This window comes from Odocoileus virginianus, chromosome X (genome assembly GCF_023699985.2).
Source record: "Odocoileus virginianus isolate 20LAN1187 ecotype Illinois chromosome X, Ovbor_1.2, whole genome shotgun sequence".
In the NCBI taxonomy this organism is placed as follows: Eukaryota; Metazoa; Chordata; class Mammalia; order Artiodactyla; family Cervidae; genus Odocoileus; species Odocoileus virginianus.
In genome coordinates, this window is record NC_069708.1 from 50,957,749 (window position 1) to 50,980,284 (window position 22,536).

The 22,536-nt window shown below is 40.1% G+C and overlaps 1 protein-coding gene across 1 annotated transcript; it reads left to right on the plus strand.

Moving 5' to 3' along the window:
* Positions 1-329: 329 nt before the first annotated feature.
* TNMD (tenomodulin) lies at positions 330-19,758 on the plus strand. The gene is made up of 7 exons (XM_020876543.2): positions 330-630; positions 796-927; positions 11,225-11,365; positions 11,579-11,680; positions 16,955-17,108; positions 18,720-18,889; positions 19,377-19,758. Exons 1-7 carry the CDS (start codon positions 583-585, stop codon positions 19,584-19,586), a joined length of 957 nt encoding a protein of 318 aa, XP_020732202.1. The 5' UTR covers positions 330-582; the 3' UTR covers positions 19,587-19,758.
* Positions 19,759-22,536: the final 2,778 nt, after the last annotated feature.

The window sequence follows — 22,536 nt, forward strand, 5'->3', positions numbered from 1 at the left end:
TAAATCTTGTTTTTAATTATAATTTGTTGACTACATATTGATCTTAGTCTTCAAAGAGCTTTAATATAGAGAAGAAGGCACTATCTTATTCACTTCTGAATCTCCTACACTAAGCACAGTGCTTGACATTTAATATCCTTGCAATAAATATTTGTTAGATCAAATGGAATTGAAATTAGGTCTCCATTCCTTTCTTTGTTTTGTTTGCTTATTTCTGGAGTATGCAGCATGCATTGCCACTGATATTTTAAGTTCACAGTGAAAAATCATTTCAAAGTGTCCTAGGCTTGGTCCCCTTCCAAACCAATCCCCAGGACAATAGTTTTCATTATAACCTTCTGTCTTTGCCATTCTGGATGGAATTCTGTGCACAGAAGTTATATACATATATGGGTATATCGGTGCAACAAATCGCAGCACAGGAGCCCCCTGGGCTCCTTCAGGCTCTGGTATGACATATTTGAGCCATATAAATTCAGCTTCTCCTCTGGCATCTGTTAGTCGACTCACTTGCAACTCCACCTCAGCAGTGGTCTCTCAGTCCTCTCAAAGCAGGGAAAGAGTGCTGTGTTCTGAGAGACCATGGCAAAGAATCCTCCAGAGAACTGTGAGGACTGTCACATTCTAAATGTAAGTTGATTCATATTTTTTTTCCCTTTTGAGCAAAAGCATGGCTTTACAGAGATATTGTATTGCTATGTGAACATTAAAAAGTGAAATTAAAAGTGACTGAATTATGGTTTGCATTTTTAAGGGCTATTTTTTATTGTTTCGTTCTGTTTGTATTTTGCTTAGGCAGAAGCTTTTAAATCCAAGAAGATATGCAAATTACTTAAGATTTGTGGATTGGTATTTGGTATCCTCGCCTTAACTCTAATTGTCCTGTTTTGGGGGAGTAAGCACTTCTGGCCTGAGACACCCAAAAAAGTAAGTAAATGCACACTATTATCCAAAGTTTCTGTTTTGAGTTTATTAAATTTAATTAGTGGTTGACATGTATATTACTCTGAAAATGAAAAGCACTAAGTTTGTTTTGCATTTATCTTTTGGTGATATGAAAAACTGAACCAAAATTTCGGTTCTCTCTTTTTTTGCCTAATTATTTTGGCAATGGAAAACAAAGTTTTTTCTGCATTTCAGTTAGTAATGATAAGATGTAGAATTATCCATTCTTTTTTAATGCTTGGTTTTAAGGAGTTAAAGTTCCTCCTAGAAGAAAAATTCTTACTGTAAGAAAAAATAGTTTTCATCTTTCTTTCAATTATCTGGGCAGAAACTGATGGAAAAGTAATTACGCTAACACATAAGAAGAAACCACCAGAAATGGCAGCAAAGGATTTTCAAGGATTACGTTTCTGACTTAATGCATCTGCTGTGAGGAAAGGCAGCAAACTCCTTTTCAGAAGGAGTAATTCTCATACCTGAGTTCACATTTATTTGTGACTCAAAAAAAAAAACCAGCTAGAGCTTTTCAGCTTCTCACCACAGGTTAGTTTATGTTAGGGTTTAGCCACAGTTGTTGCTGTCCCAGTGAGATAGTAATGCCACAAGGTAGAAAAGTGACACCAAGTCATTAATCACAGATATCTCAGAATGCTTCTGATATTAGGGTTATTTAGTGACACTTAGCAGGCCATTGTTGTTGATATTAGTGTACCTTAGTGTTATTGTCACCCCTGGGCTCATACACAATGAGCTAGTTTAGCTGTGACTCAAAAAAAATCATAGCCCCTTCATGCCAACAATTTCCATTTGAAAGAGAATTAATGAATTTACAAGCTGTTAAGTGTGAAGATGGTTTTCTGGCTTTATCACATTTTTTTTTCTTTCAGGATGTGGGATGTTGCTGTTGTTACCACTGTTATTAATTATTTGTTAGCAGACATAGGAAGGGAAAGGCACACATCCAGGAGGCAGGATGAGATAATGGGGAAGGGAAGAAGAAAATAATGGGTTGTTATGAACCATTAGGGGGCTTCCCCAGTGACTCAGCAATAAAGAACCCACCTGCAATGCAGGAGACACAGAAGGTGCAGGTTCTCACCCTGGGTCAGGAAGATCCCCTGGAGGAGGGCACAGCAACCCACTCCAGTGTTCTTGTCTGGAGAATCCCATGGACAGGGGAGCCTGGCGGGCTACAGTCCATGGGGTCACAGAGAGTCGGACACAACTGAAGTGACTGAGCGTGAACCATTAGGAGCCAAAGGAGTGGTAGGAGCAAAGAGGAAATAACATGGATTAATAAGGAAGGACACTGGCGGTATAGAAAATAGAAAGTCAATTGGAAAGTGAAAAGTGAAAGTCGTTCAGTTGTGCCCGACTCTTTGCGATTCCACTGACTATACATTCCATGGAATTCGCCAGGCCAGAATGCTGGAATGGGTAGCCTTTCCCGTCTCCAGAAGATCTTCCCAACCCATGGACTGAACTCAGGTCTCCCACATTACAGGCAGATTCTTTACCAACTGAGCCAAAAGTTGACTGGACAAGTGTCTTTAAAAAAAGAAAAAGAGAGAAGTAAGACATAGCAACCTTTGGGTTCTTCACCTCTGCTGCCATACTGACTTTCATTTAGTCCCAGGGGCTACCTTATCAAGTTTAAGCAGGAGAGAGAATAGAGAACTTTCTTTCTTTGTTTTTTTTTTTTTTATACCTTGTTCCAGAAAGGATTTTTTGCATCAACCATTGCATATAGTTAGCCCTTTCTCTTTACATTCTCACTGTTCTCTGCTTCTCAACTACTTTCTGTTCACGTGTTTTTCTAGACAAGCCGTCTAACATTGGGACTAGCAAAGTCGGCAAAGCAACTGAGATCAGGAAAGAAACAGTAAATAAATAAGAGTGCCAAGATACATTCTGATCCAATTTTGCTATTACATAACTCATTCCCAAGGTGACACGATGCCCCACAAATTGAATCTTGGGTCCTCTTGACAATTACAGATGGGCTAAAGGAGAATTGGGCTTCCCTGGTGGCTCAGAGGTAAAGAATCCGGCTGCAATGCTGGAGATGCAGGAGATACAGTTTCAGTCCAACTTCCCAACAGGGTTTGGAAGTTCCCCTGGAGGAGGGCATGGCAACCCACTCCAGCATTCTTGCCTAAAGGATCCCGTGGGCAAAGGAGCCTTGTGGGCTACGTTCCTAAGGTCTCAGAGTTGGACATGGATAAAGTGACTGAGCATGAGCACGAGAGGAGAATAAACCATTCGTCCTTTATGACCATAATGTACTTAACAGGGTGTAATCAGTCACTAGCCCTTTTGGCCACCAATATGTATCTGCCTAAATATGGGGCTATATGACTTTTCTGGTTTTACTGTAGCCATTTTAATTGCAAATCTTATTCTGAAAAAGTTTGTATTTTCCTAAACTTACAGTGCTATTTGTCTCAGTGTAATTATAAATGACTAGGTAGGGACCTTGCTTTCATCTAACAAGGTGTCAAGCTCACTAACAGAGCTCGTGGTCACCTCTGCTTTTGTATTATATCATCTTTGCTTCTCACTCCAGTTCGCTTTTTAATGAAATCCTGTGATTTCCTCAAACTAAAGGTCAAACCTTGTCATTGTGGGCACAGAAGAGGTGGGGTGTGTTACCAAATAAAGTTTATCAAGAACCAGATTTCTTAAGAAGTAATCCATTTGAATATGTAACTTTTTAGCAAAGGGATTCTCAGAAATGAACATAAAGCAATCTGGTAAAAGATAATAAATAGGTGTCTCCTGGCGTAACTTGTTCTACCGTGAACAAAGGTTGTTTGTTCTCCATTCCAATGGGGAGTTGTGATTTATTGCCTTTGATATTGAAGTCCAGGCCTTACCCCAGAAGACCAGGTTAGGTCTACTGCAAACCAAGGAACCAGTTGGAGATGTGGATGTTCCACTAAGTCCACTACCTTCAATTCCCAGACAAAAAGCCCCAGGGAACATCTAAATTTCCAATGGCTAGGGCTGCCAATGAGGTTGCCTTGGAGAGGACTTAACGAATGCTGGGAAGTGAAGAGAAATCAGGTTAGTCTTGGAAGAAGATTTGCAGAGGAAAATGATCCAGGCATCTTGCACAAATTAAGGAGTCTCCCCTTAAGAGTATGGCCTGGCAAGAAACAGCAGTTAGCAGATGAAAACCCAGGCTCTTCTGGACTTTCCTTTATAAGACTGTGGGACCTATGGAGACTGTGGGGCCCTTGGTGGAGAGAACTGGTGATGCTGTTGTGCTCATGGATGACAGTCATGTGTTTGGCATCCCAGGACTCCCTCCAAGTTTTTAATGTTTGCTCCTCTAGCCTCCAACCACACCTCCTTTTTATTTTGCTTTTTGACATTTGCTTATAATAAAGTATTTATTTAACATTCCACATCTGGTGTTGACATTTCCATGCCAGTAAGTTTGTCCCTCCTCCTCCCATTATCTCCCACTTTGATGTGGACAAAAGATCCAGATTTTTTATCTGAAATGGGAAGTAAGCTATGATGGACTCCTTCTCTCCACACACCTCAGGCATAAGAACATGCACACATAACATAGAGAGAGGAAGGGATGAAAATAAAGTGAAACAAGGAAGACTAACTTTGAGAGAACTGTTGCACTCCCTTACAGGCTACAGATCCCCAACCCACAGCCACATATAGAAGCCACTTGAGCTGAATGACAGCCAGTCAATTGAGTTATATATTCAGCTTTCTTAAACCGAGCAGAAGGTACCTATTCAGTCCCAGAGATTTCAAGAGGACATCACAAGGCTTCACTTCAATGCAGTGACTGCCCAGCCATCTTTGAAGCAGATTCCCTAGAGATACATTCTTGCTTAAGGCTTCCTGTATTACACATTGAACTTGAAACAAGGAGAAATCAACTCTCCAGCTAATTCATTCAATATGGAGAAAACAAGGCAGAAAAGTCCCAGCTTTTAAACCAACAGTTGATATATATAGCACAGACCTTGTAGCCTATCCTCCCTCCAATCCTTTGTAGAATGAGGCAGAAGAATAATAAATTAAATAAATGAAAGGCTGCCCTTCCTGCCATATATAGAAACTGCCTGGTGACTTTAGGGCTATTTAGAAAGCCTAAGTCCTAAGGCCCCACATGGCAATCCACAGATTCCTGGGGATGTTCCCTCAGCTCCTGCATACAAACAGGATGAAATGAGAAGGGTTGGGATAGGTGGGCATCTGTCTGCCCCCCCCCCCCCACCACTTCAACTGCAGATGACAATTCAAAGAGTTTCACTCAGGGCTGCAAACCCAACAGCATTCTAGCCTGAAAATCCCTTGCTCAGAAAAAGAAGTTTCCTGATAAGTCAGGATCTGGCTTTTTTGTGCCTATTTCTCTAATACTAGTATTGTCCAGGGGCCAACTTTCTTCATCCCCCTTCTAGGCACACGGGGGATACAACTTTCTTCCCTGAGTTCCCTGGGTTTTCCACAGTTTGGTGGGTGAAATGTGGGTCTGGAGAAGCATTTCATCCTCTCAAGTGAAAGCTGTAGCTGGAGTCTCTTTAGCAGGGATACTGAACTTTACCAGATGGTGCCATGTCAGCATTTTAAAATTTTATTTTCCTCCCAAACCATGCAAAAGTGAAGTCCATCGTTGTCTAGAAACTGTCTTGGGTCAGCTCTTACTCTATGTTGTTGAGGGTCCACATCAATCACATAGGTTAGGGCTCTGGCTACTAGGAACACATTTGTATTCAGTCTCATTATTCTCCTAAGGTAGCATTGCTGGCAAATCACATGGTACCAACCAGAAAAACCCTAGGTCTTCAAAGGGAGCTGTCCTTTAGTGGCTAAGAGAGGGGCTGAGACTACTGTAAGGAAGTAGCTCAGGAATCAACAGGTAGTAGTAGTTCAATGGTTCAGCTTGATCGCTGTCTACCAAATATGAAAAGAATTGATTTTGCCAAACTACTGTATATAAAATAGATTAACAAGGACCTACTGTATGCACAGGGATATATTCAATATATTCTATATCTTGTAATAACCTATGATGGAAAAGAATCTAAACAGCTGAATCACTTTCCTGAAACTAACACAACATTGTTATTGTAGCTACCAGTCTATCAGTCGGTGGCTCAGTCGTTCATGTTCGACTCTTTGTGACCCCATGGATTGTAGCCCACCAGACTCCTCTGTCCATGGAATTTTACAGGCAAGAATAATGGAGCAGGTTGCCATTTCCTGCTCTAGAGGATAAAATCAACTATACTTCAGTTCAAAAAAGACAATTAATTTTGTCAACTATTCAACATTGCATCTGGCAAGGGGTGGGAGATAAAGATGGGACCCAAACCTCCAGAGACATTTGGTGACTTATCCAAAGTCACACAGCTTGTAAGTGGCAGAGTTGAGGCTAGGACTAGAAACTGATCTAGAGACTTTTTTCCACTATTCTTCAGCTGCATTTAAGAATAAGGAGTGGTAAGGGTAGTGGGTAGGGAAAACTTCCAAGTCAGCTTGAATCTCTACATGAAAGAAATGTGGGTGTTTTGTTTTTTTTTTCTTTTTGAAAAAGAGGAATGTCTGTGCTGCCTTGCCAATTTTTTTTCATGGGTGAAAACCGCTGATGGAAGATGCAGAAGTCCAACTTTGCATAAGAAACAATGTGTCTGCTCTGTGTTAGTTAAGGAAATACCCAGAGGCCCTTTAATTCCCACAGGCTAGTTCAGTAACAATATGCCACAATGCATTCCCTTCCCTTCCTTCCAGCCTAACACCTGATAGCCAGCTATTCTGAGCATGTATTTCACCTTTGGAGGGTGTACCTCATAAACAGACAGTAAAGAAGGACGGTGGAGAGAACAGCTAGATTAATCACAGGCTTCAAAAAACAAACCTAAGCCAAATGTGCTCAGATACTTGTTCAGGACAAACTAAAGCTACTTGCCCCCAAACAGATCCATCACACTGAGGTCTCAGGCAGCGTCACTCTTTATAAAAAGCTTTTTTTTTCTGATCTCAGAGATTGTCACAAATGGAGGCCAGAAAACACAGCAAACTGTGAAAGGGGAGTGTTAGGGCTCATTTGCTGCCTGAGTGGAGGATTTAACCAGACTGAGGAAAGAATTCCTGGGCAAGGAAGAGAAATGAGTCTGTGTTTTCTCCATGTTTTATCAGTGCACTCCTCTTATATCCCTCACTCCTTGGACTTCACCACATATCTATCTCACTTTACTTCTGAGTCATATCCCATCCCATTGGTTTACTTGTCCCACTCCAGTGTTTGGTCCTTGATATTTGAGATCAGCCTTACCTATGGATGAAGCTGGAGCCCATTTGAGTGGTGCAGGAAAGATGCCCTTAAAATATCTCTTATTCTTATTGCCATTGTGTTTAAAATCCACTAGTAATAATTCTTTCCTTTGAGTTAAGTATCAAACTCAATTTTTTAAACAAATGCCCATCACTAATATCTTGGTGTGAGATCATTTGCCAGATCGATTTATTTGATAAAAGGTGTCAGAAAAATCACGAAATTCCTAGATGTCTAGACAGGAGACGGAGGAATAGAGGGAGATGGGAAGAGGAGGAAGGGCTAGAAAGGCGCAAAAGGAACAGGATATAAAGTACAGAAAAGGGAAGCTAGAAGCACCAAAGATTAACTTGCCCTAATTTGCCAGTTTGGCAGAAGTGTTCTTATCATACTCTGACCCTGCTCTGTCCTTCTTGGAATAAAGCTGACTTGGAGGCAGTCTGAAATGAGCTACGAGGAGCCCACTCACATTTCTCTCAGACGAGTCATCCTATCTCTGCTTTAGTTTACACCCAGAGTGGACAAAATCATTTATTCCTTCATCTCCAGAAAGACCCTTAGCCCCTTAGCCAGTGAGCTTAGTAGAAAGAAAAGTATTTCTAAAGCCAAAGGCATGAGCTCAGTCTTCATATGGGCCAGTTAAGCAATGTGCTCCATGGGGACTCGGACGAGACAGTATGTCTGGATTTGCTCAAACTCATCCCTAAGCAGTCCAAAGTGGGCCACCAGCATCATCTGCCTAGACAAAGTTTGTTCCAAAAGGACACCTTTGATAATGGAATTCTATCTAAGTGAATATATAGCCCCCACCTCCCACCCAGAATTCACATATAAATGAAGTCATTCTGATCCCACTATCATTATTAACAAAAAGGCAACATGCTGGTTAATAATTACCATCAGAATGGACACCTCCTCCCCCAACAACAACAACAACAAAACTCTTTGAAAGAATGCTGCAAATAATCAAGATCTGCTGAGCTTGGCAGTTTCCAATAGTTTTCATCTAGCAAGGTGTCCAAGTGAAATGCATTGCCAACAGTGCAGGAAAATTCATTCCACAGAAGTACACTGAAATCCTAAATGTCACCAGTATGGTTCCATAGTCTTCTCCCAATGATTGAAAATGCAGCCTGTATTTTCTCTTTTGCCCAGGTAGGCAGCATTCCAACATCCCCTGGTCGCTAACCTCATTTTTCCATGCAATAATCCATCAGTTGTGCTACTGATGAAACAAACACCCCACCCCACCCCCACTGACTGGTGGTGTCGACATTTGTCTCAGCAATGGATAGTATTTCTAAAGAAATTCCCCCCTGTTGGGAGATCTGACAGGGCTGAATCTGCATTAGACGCCTCTCTCCTCTACTTAGGTCAGGCCCACTGAGAGCTCAATTTGCTGCCATAAGGTAGAAGTTTCTCGGGCTGGCTGCAGAGCTGCAACTCAGAACAAATTTATAACTAGAAGCAAATAACAAGTCTAAGGGAATTTGCTGCCTGTCACAAACCAAGTCAGACTCGCTGTGTTAACTCTGCAGTTGCTAGAAAGTTCTAAATAGTGTGTTCCTTCCCCTTTTAAAATGTTGTCTCTTAAAAGACCTTGCCAATGCTCAAATGCCAAATGTCTTTAGGAAGACAAGAATTTGCCATTGGTGGGAAAAATGTATTCAACAAATATTTCAGCTCTGACCATGTCCAAGTTACTGTAGGGCAGCAAAGAGGTAAATATCATTGTCTCTTGCTTTCCTATTCAGTGACTAAATCAACTTTTCACACTTGAGGTAACAGTGCTTCTACAAGCCCTTCCAACTTGTTTTTCTACTTGAGGTGGGGAAAATTTGACCAGGTTAATCTAACATTCAGTCACAGACACTGGCAGACATTAAAAAACAACCCAACCCAGTGCAAGCTCTAAAAGACTGCCGCTGGAAACAGAATCATTAGAAAGCAATGTTGGCTCTGTGGATGACTTGCTTTTTCAGGCTTTCAGTTTACCAAATGCTTTTCATAAGGAAAGATGAATATGAAGAAACATGATAGCAAATGGCCTCCTAACAACAGGGATAAGATAGACTTCCACATGGCACCATCAGGGCTGGCCTGGTTTGTGATAGCAAATTCCTTCAGGTTTTTCTTATGCTTCTAGCTGTAAGCACATCTGGCTTCCCTGGTGGCTCAGCAGTAAAGAATCGGCCTCCAATGCAGGAGACTCAGGTTTGATCCCAGGGTCGGGAAGATCCCCTGGAAAAGGAAACGGCAACCTACTCCAGGACTCATGCTTAGAGAATTCCATGGACAGAGGAGCCTGGCAGGCTACAGTCCACAGGTTCGCACAGAGTCAGACACGACATACAAACTAAACAACAACAAGCATGTCCTCAGTTATAAGCAATGGGCTTGTTAATAGACTGGGATACTCTATGGGCCTGGGCCTTTTGGTCCTTAGAAAGAGAATGGTCTCTTTTAGAGGTTAGCAGAGAGTCTGGGGTTTTGTTTCAATCATTCAGGAGTAACCTGATATTTAGCTTTGCCAAGACGCTCTTCTTGGAAGATACCATATTACATAGTACATATTACAATTCATGGTTATTAAACTCTATATGCAGGAGAACCTGAAGACTTAAAGCCAGCTGAATCGAGTTTGGAAAAGAGAACTCAGGAATAAACTGAATAGATTTTGTTAGCCCATAACAGAGAAGGTTAGGGGAAGGCAGTAAATATTTCCTGGAGTTTAAAGGGCAAAAGGAAGCAGTTGAGGTCAGGGTAAGATTTTTACTTGATATTCACCAAAGACAATGGCCTTCAGTGTTTAAAGAGGACATATCCAAGACTGTTGAGGCAATATTAAATCTCTAGATAGATAAGGAGATAAAGAGCAATACCTAAGCATTCTAAATCTGTTCAAATCTCTTAGCCCTACTGAATTTCACAGGAAGAAAGTGGGTGACCCTTGAGTACTTAGAAAGGGAAGTGGCAGTTTAAAGAAGCAGTAGAGGTTTTTGGCAGTTCCTCTTCTTACCATAAGGGAAAAGCACCTTACAGACTGATTTGCAAAATATCATTTGCTATTTAGTCAAGGGTACCAAGAAAAACTGTTGGAATTCTTAGTAATTAGTTCAACAACTTGGCTTGAATACAAAATACTATCTCTGAAGGGATCCCCATATCAGCTCTAGTGCCAAAAAACACCTCACTTTAATCTCAAGTCTCAGAGAATTCCCAACATCAAGCTACTGAGACGGCACCTCTCTACAAAGGCTCTGGAAAAAAAAAGGTGCCCCAGATATTACCCAATTAAAGTGTCTTATGAATGAACATGCTTCCTTAGTGGCTCAGTGGTAAAGAATCTGCCTGCAATGCAGGAGACAATCCCTGGATGGGGAAGATCCCCTGGAAGAAGAAATGGCCACACACTCCAGTATTTTTTTTTTTATTAGTTTATTTTTATTAGTTGGAGGCTAATTACTTTACAATATTGTAGTGGTTTTTGTCATACATTGACATGAATCAGCCATGGATTTACATGTGTTCCCCATCCTGAACCCCCCTCCTACCTCCCTCTCCATCCCATCCCTCTAGGTCATCCCAGTGCACCAGCCCCGAAAACCAGATCGCCACTCCAGTATTCTTGCCTGGAGAATCCCATTGACAGAGGAGATTGGCAGGCTACAATCCATGGGATTGCAAGAGTCAGACACAACTTAGCTACTAAACCACCACCACCATGAACGGACATCTGTGTGTGTGTGCTAAGTTGCTTCAGTTGTGTCCGATTCCTTGTGACCTTGTGGACTGCAGCCTGCCAGGTTCCTCTGTCCATGGGATTCTCCAGGCAAGAATTCTGGAGTGGGTAGCCATTCACTCCCTCCAGGGGATTTTCCTGACCCAGGGATCAAATGCGAGTTTCTTACATCTACCTGCATGGGTGGTCATACTGAGTATCTTGCAGCTTGTTTTCCTTTGTTCTCCCAGACATATGACATGGAGCACACTTTCTACAGCAATGGAGAGAAGAAGAAGATTTACATGGAAATTGATCCCATTACCAGAACTGAAATATTCAGAAGTGGAAATGGCACTGATGAAACATTGGAAGTACATGACTTTAAAAATGTAAGTTGGATGTTTTCCCCCTGAGGCTTCCCACTTAAAATATTAGAACACTTGAGTCAAGTTAAAAATAGCCTGTAGCCTCCATTTAATTTATAAGAGAAAGCATTCCTTTTGAATTCAAATTTTGCCAGTCTGGGGCCATGACAAATCATGACACCCATTAATTGTGGCTATTTCAGGAAGTTTTCTTATTTTTTTTTGTCTGTTTTATAGGGATACACTGGCATTTACTTTGTAGGTCTTCAAAAATGCTTCATCAAAACTCAGATTAAAGTGATTCCTGAATTTTCTGAACCAGAGGAAGAAATAGATGAGGTATGTAAGAATAATAGTAGTAGTAAAAGCCATAATTTGTTGGGGACTAATTATGTGTCAGACTTTGTACTAAATGCTTTACTCTTATTTGATTCTCACAATGATCCTATAGACAAGTACTATTATTGTCCCCATTTTCAGATGCAAACCAAAAAGTAACTTGCCCAGTGTTACACAATTAGAGAAGAGCAGATTGGGATCTTGAACTCAGACCTTTCAAAAACTAAAATTCATGCTTTTAGGTCCAACATTGTACTTTTTTTTTAGTTTTAGGTTTTTTTTTAACTTTTTATTTTATATTGTAGTACAGTTGATTAACAGTGTTGTATAATTTCAAGTGTACAACAAAGTTATTCAGTTACATATATATATGTGTGTATATATATATATACACACACACATATATCTATTCTTTTTCAAATTATTTTCCCAATTAGGTTGTTACAGAATATTGAGCAGAGTTCCTTGTGCTATAGAGTAAGTCCTTGTTGGTTTTCCATTTTAAATATAGCAGTGTGTACATGGCAATCCCAAACTCCCTAACAGTTCCTTGACCCCTGGTAAACATAAATTCATTCTCTAAGTCTGAATCTGTTTCTATTTTGAAAATAAGTTTATTTGTATCATTTTTTTAGATTTCTCATATAAGTGATGCCACGATATTTCTCTTTCTCTGATTTACTTCAGTCAGTAAATTCTCTAGGTCCATCCATGTTGCTGCAAATGGCATTATTTCATTTTAAATAACTGAATAATATTCCACTTTATATATGTACCACAACTTCTCCATCCATTCATCTGTCAATGGACATTTAGGTCGCTTCCATGTCTTGGCTATTGTAAATAGTGCTGCTATGAACATAAGGGTATATACTCATATATCTTATAATAACTTATATATATATATATCTTATATATATATATATATCTGAATCACTTTGCTGTACACCTGAAACTAACACATTGTAAATCAACTATATTTCAATAAAAATTAAAAATTAACTTAAGGATAGCAGCCATTAACATTATGTACGTTTGCTTCCAAACCAAAGATTTCTGTTAAGAGTGGTGAGCTACAGGAACAAAATCAATCCTGCCAAATCAAAAGCCCCAAAGCCATTTGGGATCCTCGCTGCTTCTGTCACACTGTGACATTCACCTATTCTAAAGATTTTGATTCAACACTACTATATACAAAATAGATAACCAACAAGGACATACTGTATAGCACATAGAACTCTTCTGATTATTATATGGCAGCCTGGATGGGAAGGAAGTTTGGGGGAGAATGGATACATGTATATATGTGGCTGAGTCCCTTCACTGTTTACCTAAAACTATTACAGCATTGTTGATCGACTATACCCCAATGCAAAATATAAAAGTTTAAAATAAGAAATAAAGATTTCAGTTCAACACTACCATATATAAAATAGATAACCGACAAAGACCTATTGCATAGCACAGAGAACTATACTTAATATCTTGTAATAAATATATAGCTGAATCACTTTACTGTACACCTGAAAGTAACACAACATTGTAAATCATCTATATTGCTATTGCTTGTGTGTTCAGTCATGTCCAACTCTCTGTGACCACATGTACTATAGCCCTGCCAGGCTACTCTGTCCATGGGCTTTCCCAGGCAAAAATACTGGAGTGGGTTGCCATTTCCTCCTCCAGGGGATCTTCCTGACGCAGAGATTGAACCCACATCTCTTGTGTCTCCGGAGCATTGGAAGGTGGGTTCTTTATGATTAAGCCACCAGGGAAGCCCAAAATCAACTATACTTCAAAAAAAATTAAAATTAAGGGACTTCCCTGGTGGTTCAGATGGTAAAGAATCTGCCTGCAATGTGGGAAACCCAGGTTCGAGACCTGGGTTGGGAAGATCCCCTGGAGTAGGAAATGGCAACCCACTCCAGTATCCTTGCCTGGAGTTGCAAAGAGAGGGACACAACTGAGCTACTAACACTGGTGGTCTAGTGGCTAAGACTCCACGCTCCCAATTCAAGGGGCCTGAGTTCCATCCTTGGTCAAGCAACAAGATTCCACATGCCACTACTAAGACCCAGCACAGCCAAGTAAATAAATATGGTACATATACACAATGGAATATTACTCAGCCATTAAAAAGAATTCATTTGAATCAGTTCTAATGAGATGGATGAAACTGGAGCCCATTATACAGAGTGAAGTAAAAATTAAAAAATATTTCAGTTCATTCATCTTACCATTTTATGCTGGACTGCTAATGGAATGATCTATCCTTAATATCTCTAAGTAAAGAAAAAGCAAAGAAGGTGAGAAGTACAGTGTAATACAAATTCTCTGAAAGCACACTCCTAGGTCAGGGTAAGATAACCTAGGGCATCAGTGCAACAGCTTAGTGGCCTTTGTAGGCCTAGTGGGAGATGGAGGATTATTGCTTAAAATACAGCCATCAATAAAGCCCAGGAGACTCTTCATTTTTCCATGATATTCTGACAATAATTATGGTATGTTGCTGTCAGTGGAGGAAGGAGGGGGGACCTTAGCTAAGGACGTATTGTGACTATAGCCAGAAGAAACAAATGGGTTGGGTTGGTTTTCTTAGCACTTAACTGGAAAATCTAAAATGAAATTATGCCAATAGCACAGTGACCACTCTATTATAAATACCTTTTTCTTTTTCTTCTCTCTCTCCTAGGTTCTTTTACATTTTTCTCTTGTCCAACTCTCCATCTTAATTCTCGTCTACCCATTTACCCTTTTCTTTTACTTTTCTTATTATTTTAGGGGATGAGGTGGTGTGGGATCATTTTCACTTTACATTATCCAAGTCTTATGGCTGTTACTGGCTCCCACAGACATGCTATTAGTCTCCTTATGTCCAAAGAAGTTACAGACTCTGGTTCCTAGAATTTCTGAGAAAAGGATTTCCCCCAAAGAAGATGCTCTGCTCCCAAGGTCTATGGCAAGTGAAAAGTTTGGGAGCCTTTTTTTTTCCTAAATAAGCCTAATTTGGATGCTTCCCTAGTGGCTTAGATGGTAAAGAGTTTGCCTGCAATGCAGGACACCCAGGTTCAATCCCTGGGTTGGGAAGATCCCCCAGAGAAGGGGATGGCAACCCACTCCAGTATTCTTGCCTGGAAAATTCCATGGACAGAGGATCCTGGTGTGCCCCAATTCATGAGGTCACAAAAAGTCAGACACAATTGAGCTAATAACACACACTCAATTTGGATGCATCTGAGGAACAGAGCAACTTCTAGGATATTAGAGACTACTATAGGAGGCTAAGACTTCTATATAAGAGTAAGATGAAAGGATAATGAATAAGATAAAAAGCTATTATATCCAATATCATATGCTGCTTTTTACAGTAAATAATGTAAGCCTTTGAGTTGGGCCAGCCAACACTGACATTCCACACTGATATGACAAGATTTCTTTTCTGAAAAAGTTAAAGGCAGGGACTTCCCTGGTAGTCCAGTGGTTAAGACTCCACACTTCCACTGAAGGGGGCATGGGTTCAATCCCTAGTCAGGGAACCAAGTTTCTACATGTGGTGCTGCCCCCTAGAAAAGTTAAAGGCAAAGGCCCATAATGTCTCATTTTGGCCATAATTTATTCTTCAGTCTGCCAGATTGTCTAAATAACGTAAACATTCATCTCATGATAGTGAAATTGCTTTGTCTTCAAGAAAATCCTATTTTTTATACTCAGGCTACAGATTGTTTTTATGAGACAAATTTGTGGTCCTGAATGAGAAAAATCCTTTATTCTGTACTTCCCTCACCATTGCATCCATAGTTTTTACATGTTAAACATGCAGAGCAGGTATATAAATAGCCCTGATTTTGCTAACAAAGCTAGTCAGTGTACCAACCTCATTCTATACAGTCCCTTTCAGTGCATACCAGTCTTTACAGACCCCAGGGCAAAGGAGCTAAGATGAAGAGTTTTAAATGACTAGGAGAAAAATTGCACATAGCCATATTTCAAAGAATAAAAACAGTGAAACCATAAAACTAGAAAGAAACAAGAGAGAAAGGGAAAAGTCTAATTAAGATTACACGGTAAAGTGTCAAAGCCCAAGAGACAAATGATTAAGAGATAAATATACCAGACTTCCCTGGTGGTGCTGTGGCTGAGACTGCACACTCCCAATGCAGGGGGCATGAGTTGGATCCCTGGTCAGGGAACTAGATCCCACACGTTGTGACTAACAATTTGCATGCCTCAAAGAAGATCAAAGATCTCGTGTGACATAACTAAGACCTGATGCAGCCAAATAAGTAAGTTTTTTTTTAAAAAAATATGTTTAAAAAGAGCTAGGTATACAAGACAACTACTTCCAACATGATAGACAGAAAAGAAGGCAGTGTTCTTGACAATAAAAAAAAAAGATTGCCTAAATAAAAAGCATTCTGTCGGACAAACTCCAAGCATCTAGAATGAAAGGAGTAAAACAGTAGTAAGGGCATTATAATCACAAGTTAGAGACTTGACTTTGAAACAAACAAAAAATAAAAACATCTTTGGTACTACAGCTATACCATTAACAGGCAATCTTGAAAACCAAAATATTAGGTCCTGGTGCTACTTAACTGATTTCACCAATTTGGATTATAGGAGTCTTTTTCAGCTTGAGATAAAATTCAGCTTGCAATCCTAGTCATAAGCCTAAAATAAGGCAGGCACTCACAACATCCAAGGGCTTCCCCCATGGGTCAACAGGTAAAAGAATCTGCCTGCAATGCAAGCAACACAGGACATACAGGTTCAGTCCCTGGATCAGGAAGATCCCCTGGAGGAAGGCATGGCAACCCACTCCAGAATTCCTGCCTGAAGAATCCCATGACAGAGGAGCCTGGTGGGCTACAGTCCATGTGGTCACAAAGAGTTAGACACGACTCAGTGACTGAGCATACACACACAACATCCATTTAAAAGAAAACAAATATAAATCACTCAGGGTTCCAGAAGGCCAAATTAAAACATACTTGGCCCAGTGAGAGACCCAGAAAATGATGGAGAGTCTTCCTGACTGTAAGAGAAATTGAGCAGAGAAGGCTGCTGTTTCGGTGAGCAGGGGAGAAGGTGAAACAAGTTGCTAACTCTCTCAAGGGCACCTACTGTATGCATGTCTCAGAGCTACTTCACAGGAAGCTCTGGGACTGTAATTATTATTCAGACTTGAAATATGTTTTCCAGTATCCCATAATGTCTCACCCACTTTATTAATTTCTCTGTCTATCCCCACCCTGAACTACTTTCTTCTCTCAGAATGAAGAAATTACCACAACTTTCTTTGAACAGTCAGTGATTTGGGTCCCAGCAGAAAAACCTATTGAAAACCGAGACTTTCTTAAAAATTCCAAAATTCTGGAGATTTGTGATAATGTGACCATGTATTGGATCAATCCTACTCTAATAGCAGGTATGGCTTCCCCCTCCTCCTCCTCCTCCTCTTCATCTTCTGCTTTCCAAAGTCAGTAGCGGGTTAATGTTACCAGCATTCAGAGACTACATTTCTATGAAAACAAATGATAAGCTTGTATCTTCTTAAATGAAACTGTATATGCTGACGGCCAGTGAGGAGGAGATTTTTCACAGCCAAGCTATAAATCAGATAAATTAATGCTGACAGTCTATTAAATATCCCATCAAAGGTAATGCCACCCCAATGTGAGCAGTGATAGCTAAAAGCTAACCTGTCTCTCTTTGTACATCTATATTCATTGCAGTCGGGCTACCAAACTATGGCTCAAACCACTGTGTGCCCAACCCAAGAACGGAGGAGAGGAGAGCCAAAATAATGCCCTATTGTCTCAAGAAGGATTTTCTATGTCAAATGATGGCATTCTCTTCAGAAGAAAGGACGGTCACTGCAATACCAATTTCTTTGTGACTATTTTAGGAATCAGTATAAAAGCAATTGGATGCTAAAGGTCAGAGTTAAAGACTCCAGATCTCAACTTCCAGTCAGCCCACAGAGAGGGCAAATGTCCCTGGACATCTCATTCTGCCTAACTAGCATAGAATTTGGCCTCCCTCATTCTGGACAGCATAGATTACTATATTGCCCAAGAGAGAAGGAGCTAATCAATGTGGGCATCTATTAGTACTCTTTGGCCTTAAAAAAAAAATTGTGGTTTCCTGGATTGGACACTACAACTTCTGCTTTAACATCCTTCTCCTAAATGATGTTAGTGGAGATAATGATGAAATTTGAGTAAAGTTTGTAGTTTAGTAAATTTTATTGTACCTATAAAGGGCTTCCCTGGTGGCTCAGTGTTAAAGAATCTGCCTGCCAATGCCTGCAATGCAGGAGACGTGGGTTCAGTCCCTGGGTCAGAAAGATCCCCTGGAGAAGGGCATGGCAAAGCACCCCAGTATTCTTGCCTGGGAAATCCCATGGACAGAGGAGCCTGGTGGGCTACAGTCCATGGGGTCACGAAAGCGTCAAACACAACTTAGTGACTAAACAACAACAACACATTGTACCAATGCTAGTTTCTTAGTTTTGCTCATTGTACTGTAGTTATATAAAATGTTAACCTTAGGGGAAATTGGGTGCAAAGATATACAGATACTCTGTACCACCTTAGCAACTCTTCTATAAATCTAAGATAATTTCTAAGTACAAAGTTTAATAAAAAATATTTAACACAGAAAAGAAAAGGGATGAGGAAGGAGGACAGAGGACACTATATCACATCAGGCAACCAAAAATATTTACTGAGCACCAACCATGAGTAAAATCATTGTGGGAGACACCAAAGTCCCCTGCCCTCAATTTTTAATTTAACACACTAATAAGGCAAAACAGTAAGTGTTTGATGCCAAATGAGCAAAGGTGTCTGTGTACATAGGAATGGTCAGATTTTTTTTGGAAGACCTCCATAAAATGTTAGCTACAGAACCCTGGAAAAGTGGTTCATGCATACCTAAATGAGGACAGTGAGAAGACACAATGAAAATCTCTATCCCCAAATGCTAGTCCCCCAAGCAAAGCGGCTGCATCACAGCTTTGTGCGTATTACCTTAGTTTCAGAGTTACAAGACTTTGAGGAGGATGGTGAAGACCTTCACTTTCCTACCAGTGAAAAAAAAGGCATTGAACAAAATGAGCAGTGGGTGGTCCCTCAAGTGAAGGTGGAGAAGACCCGTCACGCCAGACAAGCAGCAAGTGAGGAAGAACTCCCAATCAATGACTATGTGAGTTCTGTGCACATTATTCTTATTCAGAGGAAAAACAAAGAGCCTTCACAAACCTCACTACCTCTCAGATCAAAGTCACTGAAAGGAGAATGGTCATTGTTTTAACAAAAAAAAAGTATTTAAGAAACTTGGAATACGTAAAAGGCTCATTCAAAATCAATCTTGTCAATATTTCACCATAAATGATAATGGAAGGGAATATGAAAAATAATATATATATATAAATATATGTATAATTGAATCACTTTGCTGTACAGAAAAAAATTAACACAACATTGTAAATCAACTCTATTTCAATAAAACTAAGTTTTTTTTTAATTTAAATTAAGAAAACTAAAATCAATCTTGATCTAGTCCATTGATATATCTCCAAAATCAGGCTCAGGAACTTAATTACTCACCAGGCCCCAACTTCTATAGTTTCATATTCCTCCCCTGTTTGGTGGACTTCTTCCCCTTCAACACTGGTTTCTTCTTCTTTCAGACTGAAAATGGAATAGAATTCGACTCCATGCTGGATGAGAGAGGTTACTGTTGCATTTACTGCCGTCGAGGCAACCGCTACTGTCGCCGCGTCTGTGAACCTTTACTAGGTTACTACCCGTATCCATATTGCTACCAAGGAGGGCGGGTTATCTGTCGTGTCATCATGCCATGCAACTGGTGGGTGGCTCGCATGCTAGGGAGGGTTTAATAGCAAGTCTGAGCTCGAGTGCTTAAACTTCTGGCAGCCAACATATAACAAATGCATGCTATTCAATGAATTTCTGCCTATGAGGCATTTGGCTCCTGGTAGCCAGTACTCCGGAATTACTTGTAGGTAATTCTTCTCTTCATGTTCTAATAAACTTCTACATCATCATCAATGGCCTGATTGCTGCTGAACACACTGGGTAAGTGTTTGCTAAGAATATTTCCTGCAATTGAATGGAGCAAATCTGCCTCACGTGGAGGATGATGAAAACTTGCACTTCATCAGGTTTGGGGTGTAGGAAATGGCAAAGCATAAAGATTCTCAAATATTGTATTTTACTGGAATGCATTGAAAAAGTGGAAATAGGGACTGATGATAAAATGCCCCCCCCATAACTGATGCCTAAAACCATGTCCTTTTGTGCATATTCCAGTGTTTCATTATCTGAGAGACCTATTGTGGACTTACTTAAGCATCTCTTAAGCCACTGGACAGGCATTGAATCACAGCAGGCCAACACTAAAATATTCCAAGTGCTCAGACTCAGCAATGGAGAAAGCTAACCTAGCAAAATTTGTTCCAGTCTCTCCTGTGAATAAGAGCTCAATTTTGGACAACTTCAACACTTTATAACTTTCAGATATGACTTCTCTTTTAGATCAGTGTCTGGTTACATAACTTTCCAAGGCAATAAGCCTAGAAAATGGGGACCCATAAATATCATTCACAGAAATAGGCATTATAGGACATTACTGATGTGAGGAGTCCAATAGAATGCTGTTTTTCCTCCAAAACCACAAGAAACTAGCAGCATGGCACTTTCTTAAAGGAGGGGTAAGGCCTAATTTCTAATCATCTGATACTCTGCTTGGGAATGGGAAAAGGGGAAAATAGAGAGAAGTGGTTAGAGGATCATGTTAAACTTGGAGTCCCAACCAATTCTAGTTTCAAAATTCCTGTTCTACTCATCTGTCACCCCTTCTAGTTTCATTGGCAGGTAGTCAGTTGTGTGTGTGTGTGTGCTTGGTTGTGTCTGACTCTGCAACCCTATGGACTGTAGCCCTCCAGGCTCCTTTGTCCATGGGATTTTCCAGGCAAGAATACTGCAATTTGTTGCCATGCCCTCCTCCAGTGGATCTTCCCAACTCAGAGATAGAACCCTGTCTCCTGCGTCTCCTGCATTGGCAGGTGTGTTCTTTACCACTAGTGCCACCTGGAAAGCCCATAGTCCCATCATTGCTAAACTTCAAAGTTATTGTGTCATGAAATATCTGTCTGGCACTATTTTCAAAGAGTAAAATCTTCATCTGGATGCCTGTGGGCCAGCAGTCATTTTCCCCCATTTAACAGCTGAGGAAGCAAATAGAAGCAGATTTGCCCAAGGCTGAGTTAAGATTAATCAGTCATTAATGCATAATTAGCATACATGCCATACTTAGATTACCAATTTTCATGGGATGAGAGCATAGTAAAACATATCTGACAACGCAACATCACTAAAAATATTTTACTGTTTTATTAATGATTTAGAAGTCATATGAGAATTTTGGGATACTTCAATTATCGTAACAGGCATTAATTTTAGCTGAAATAGAAAAATATAAAAGATAAAAGTCTAATCTGAGGTTGTATGGACTTTACAATATTCTCTATAATTTTTTAATAAAATTTTTGTTTTTAAGATTGACCAATTTTAAATTCCTAAGATGTTCTATTAGATGCAATCTACATTATTTTATACATACACACACACACACATACACAGTGTTCTGTGGGGGATACAAATTAAGTAGAAGGCATACTCTTTATTGTCCAAGAAAAATAAGACATCCCAAATATACAAGTCCATATACAGAAACTTACACACAACCAACTACAGTTGTATATGACATGCTAAATGCGTGTGCAGACACACACACACACACACACACACACACACACAAGGAGTGCTGAAGAGGGTGTGGAGAAAAAGGAACCCTCTTACACTGTTGGTGGGAATGCAAACTACTACAGCTGCTATGGAGAACAGTGTGGAGAGTCCTTAAAAAAACTGGAAATAGAACTGCCATATGACCCAGCAATTCCACTGCTAGGTATACACACCGAGGAAACCAGAATTGAAAGAGACACGTGTACCCAGTGTTCATCGCAGCACCGTTTACAATAGCCAGGACATGGAAGCAACCTAGATGTCCATCGGCAGATGAATGCATAAGAAAGCTGTGATACATATACACAATGGAATATTACTCAGCCATTAAAAATGATGCATTTGAATCAGTTCTAATGAGATGGATGAAACTGAAGCCTATTATACAGAGTGAAGTAAGTCAGAAAGAAAAATGCCAATACTGTATACTAACACATATATATGGAATTTAGAAAGATGGTAACGATGACCCTATATGCAAGACAGCAAAAGAGACACAGATATAAAGATCAGTCTTTAGGACTCTGTGGGAGAAGGCAAGGGTGGGATGATTTGAGAGGGTAGCAATGAAATGGGTATATTATCGTATGTGGAGCAGATTGCTGGTCCAGGTTCAATACATGAGACAGGGTGCTCAGGGCTGGTGCACTGGTATGACCCTGGGGGATGGGATGGGGAGGGAGGTGGTGGGGGGTTCTGGATAGGGAACAAATGTGCTCCCATGGCTGATTCATGTCGATGTATGGCAAAACCCACTAAAATATTGTAAAGTAATTGGCCTCCAATTAAAATAAATTAATTAATTTTTAAAAAGAAGTTTTCATATCATATGTGAGAGCTAAGAGTTCCTACTCACATTATTTTAATTCAGGAAGCATTTCTTGTTCAAATGCGATACCTCAACTTCACATGTTTCACACTGAGATAACTTCATACTGACAAAATGTGGATCCCCTTAATGAAGCAGATCATGAATTTCAAAGGAAAATACAAGGACATGCTGGAAGAAAGCATCCAAAT

Coding starts and splice junctions, on each gene's coding strand:
- TNMD (XM_020876543.2), top strand. CDS start 583: ATGGCAAAGAATCCTCCAGAGAACTGTGAGGACTGTCACATTCTAAAT. Junction 631..795: donor AGGACTGTCACATTCTAAAT/GTAAGTTGATTC, acceptor TATTTTGCTTAG/GCAGAAGCTTTTAAATCCAA. Junction 11,681..16,954: donor CAGAGGAAGAAATAGATGAG/GTATGTAAGAAT, acceptor TTCTTCTCTCAG/AATGAAGAAATTACCACAAC.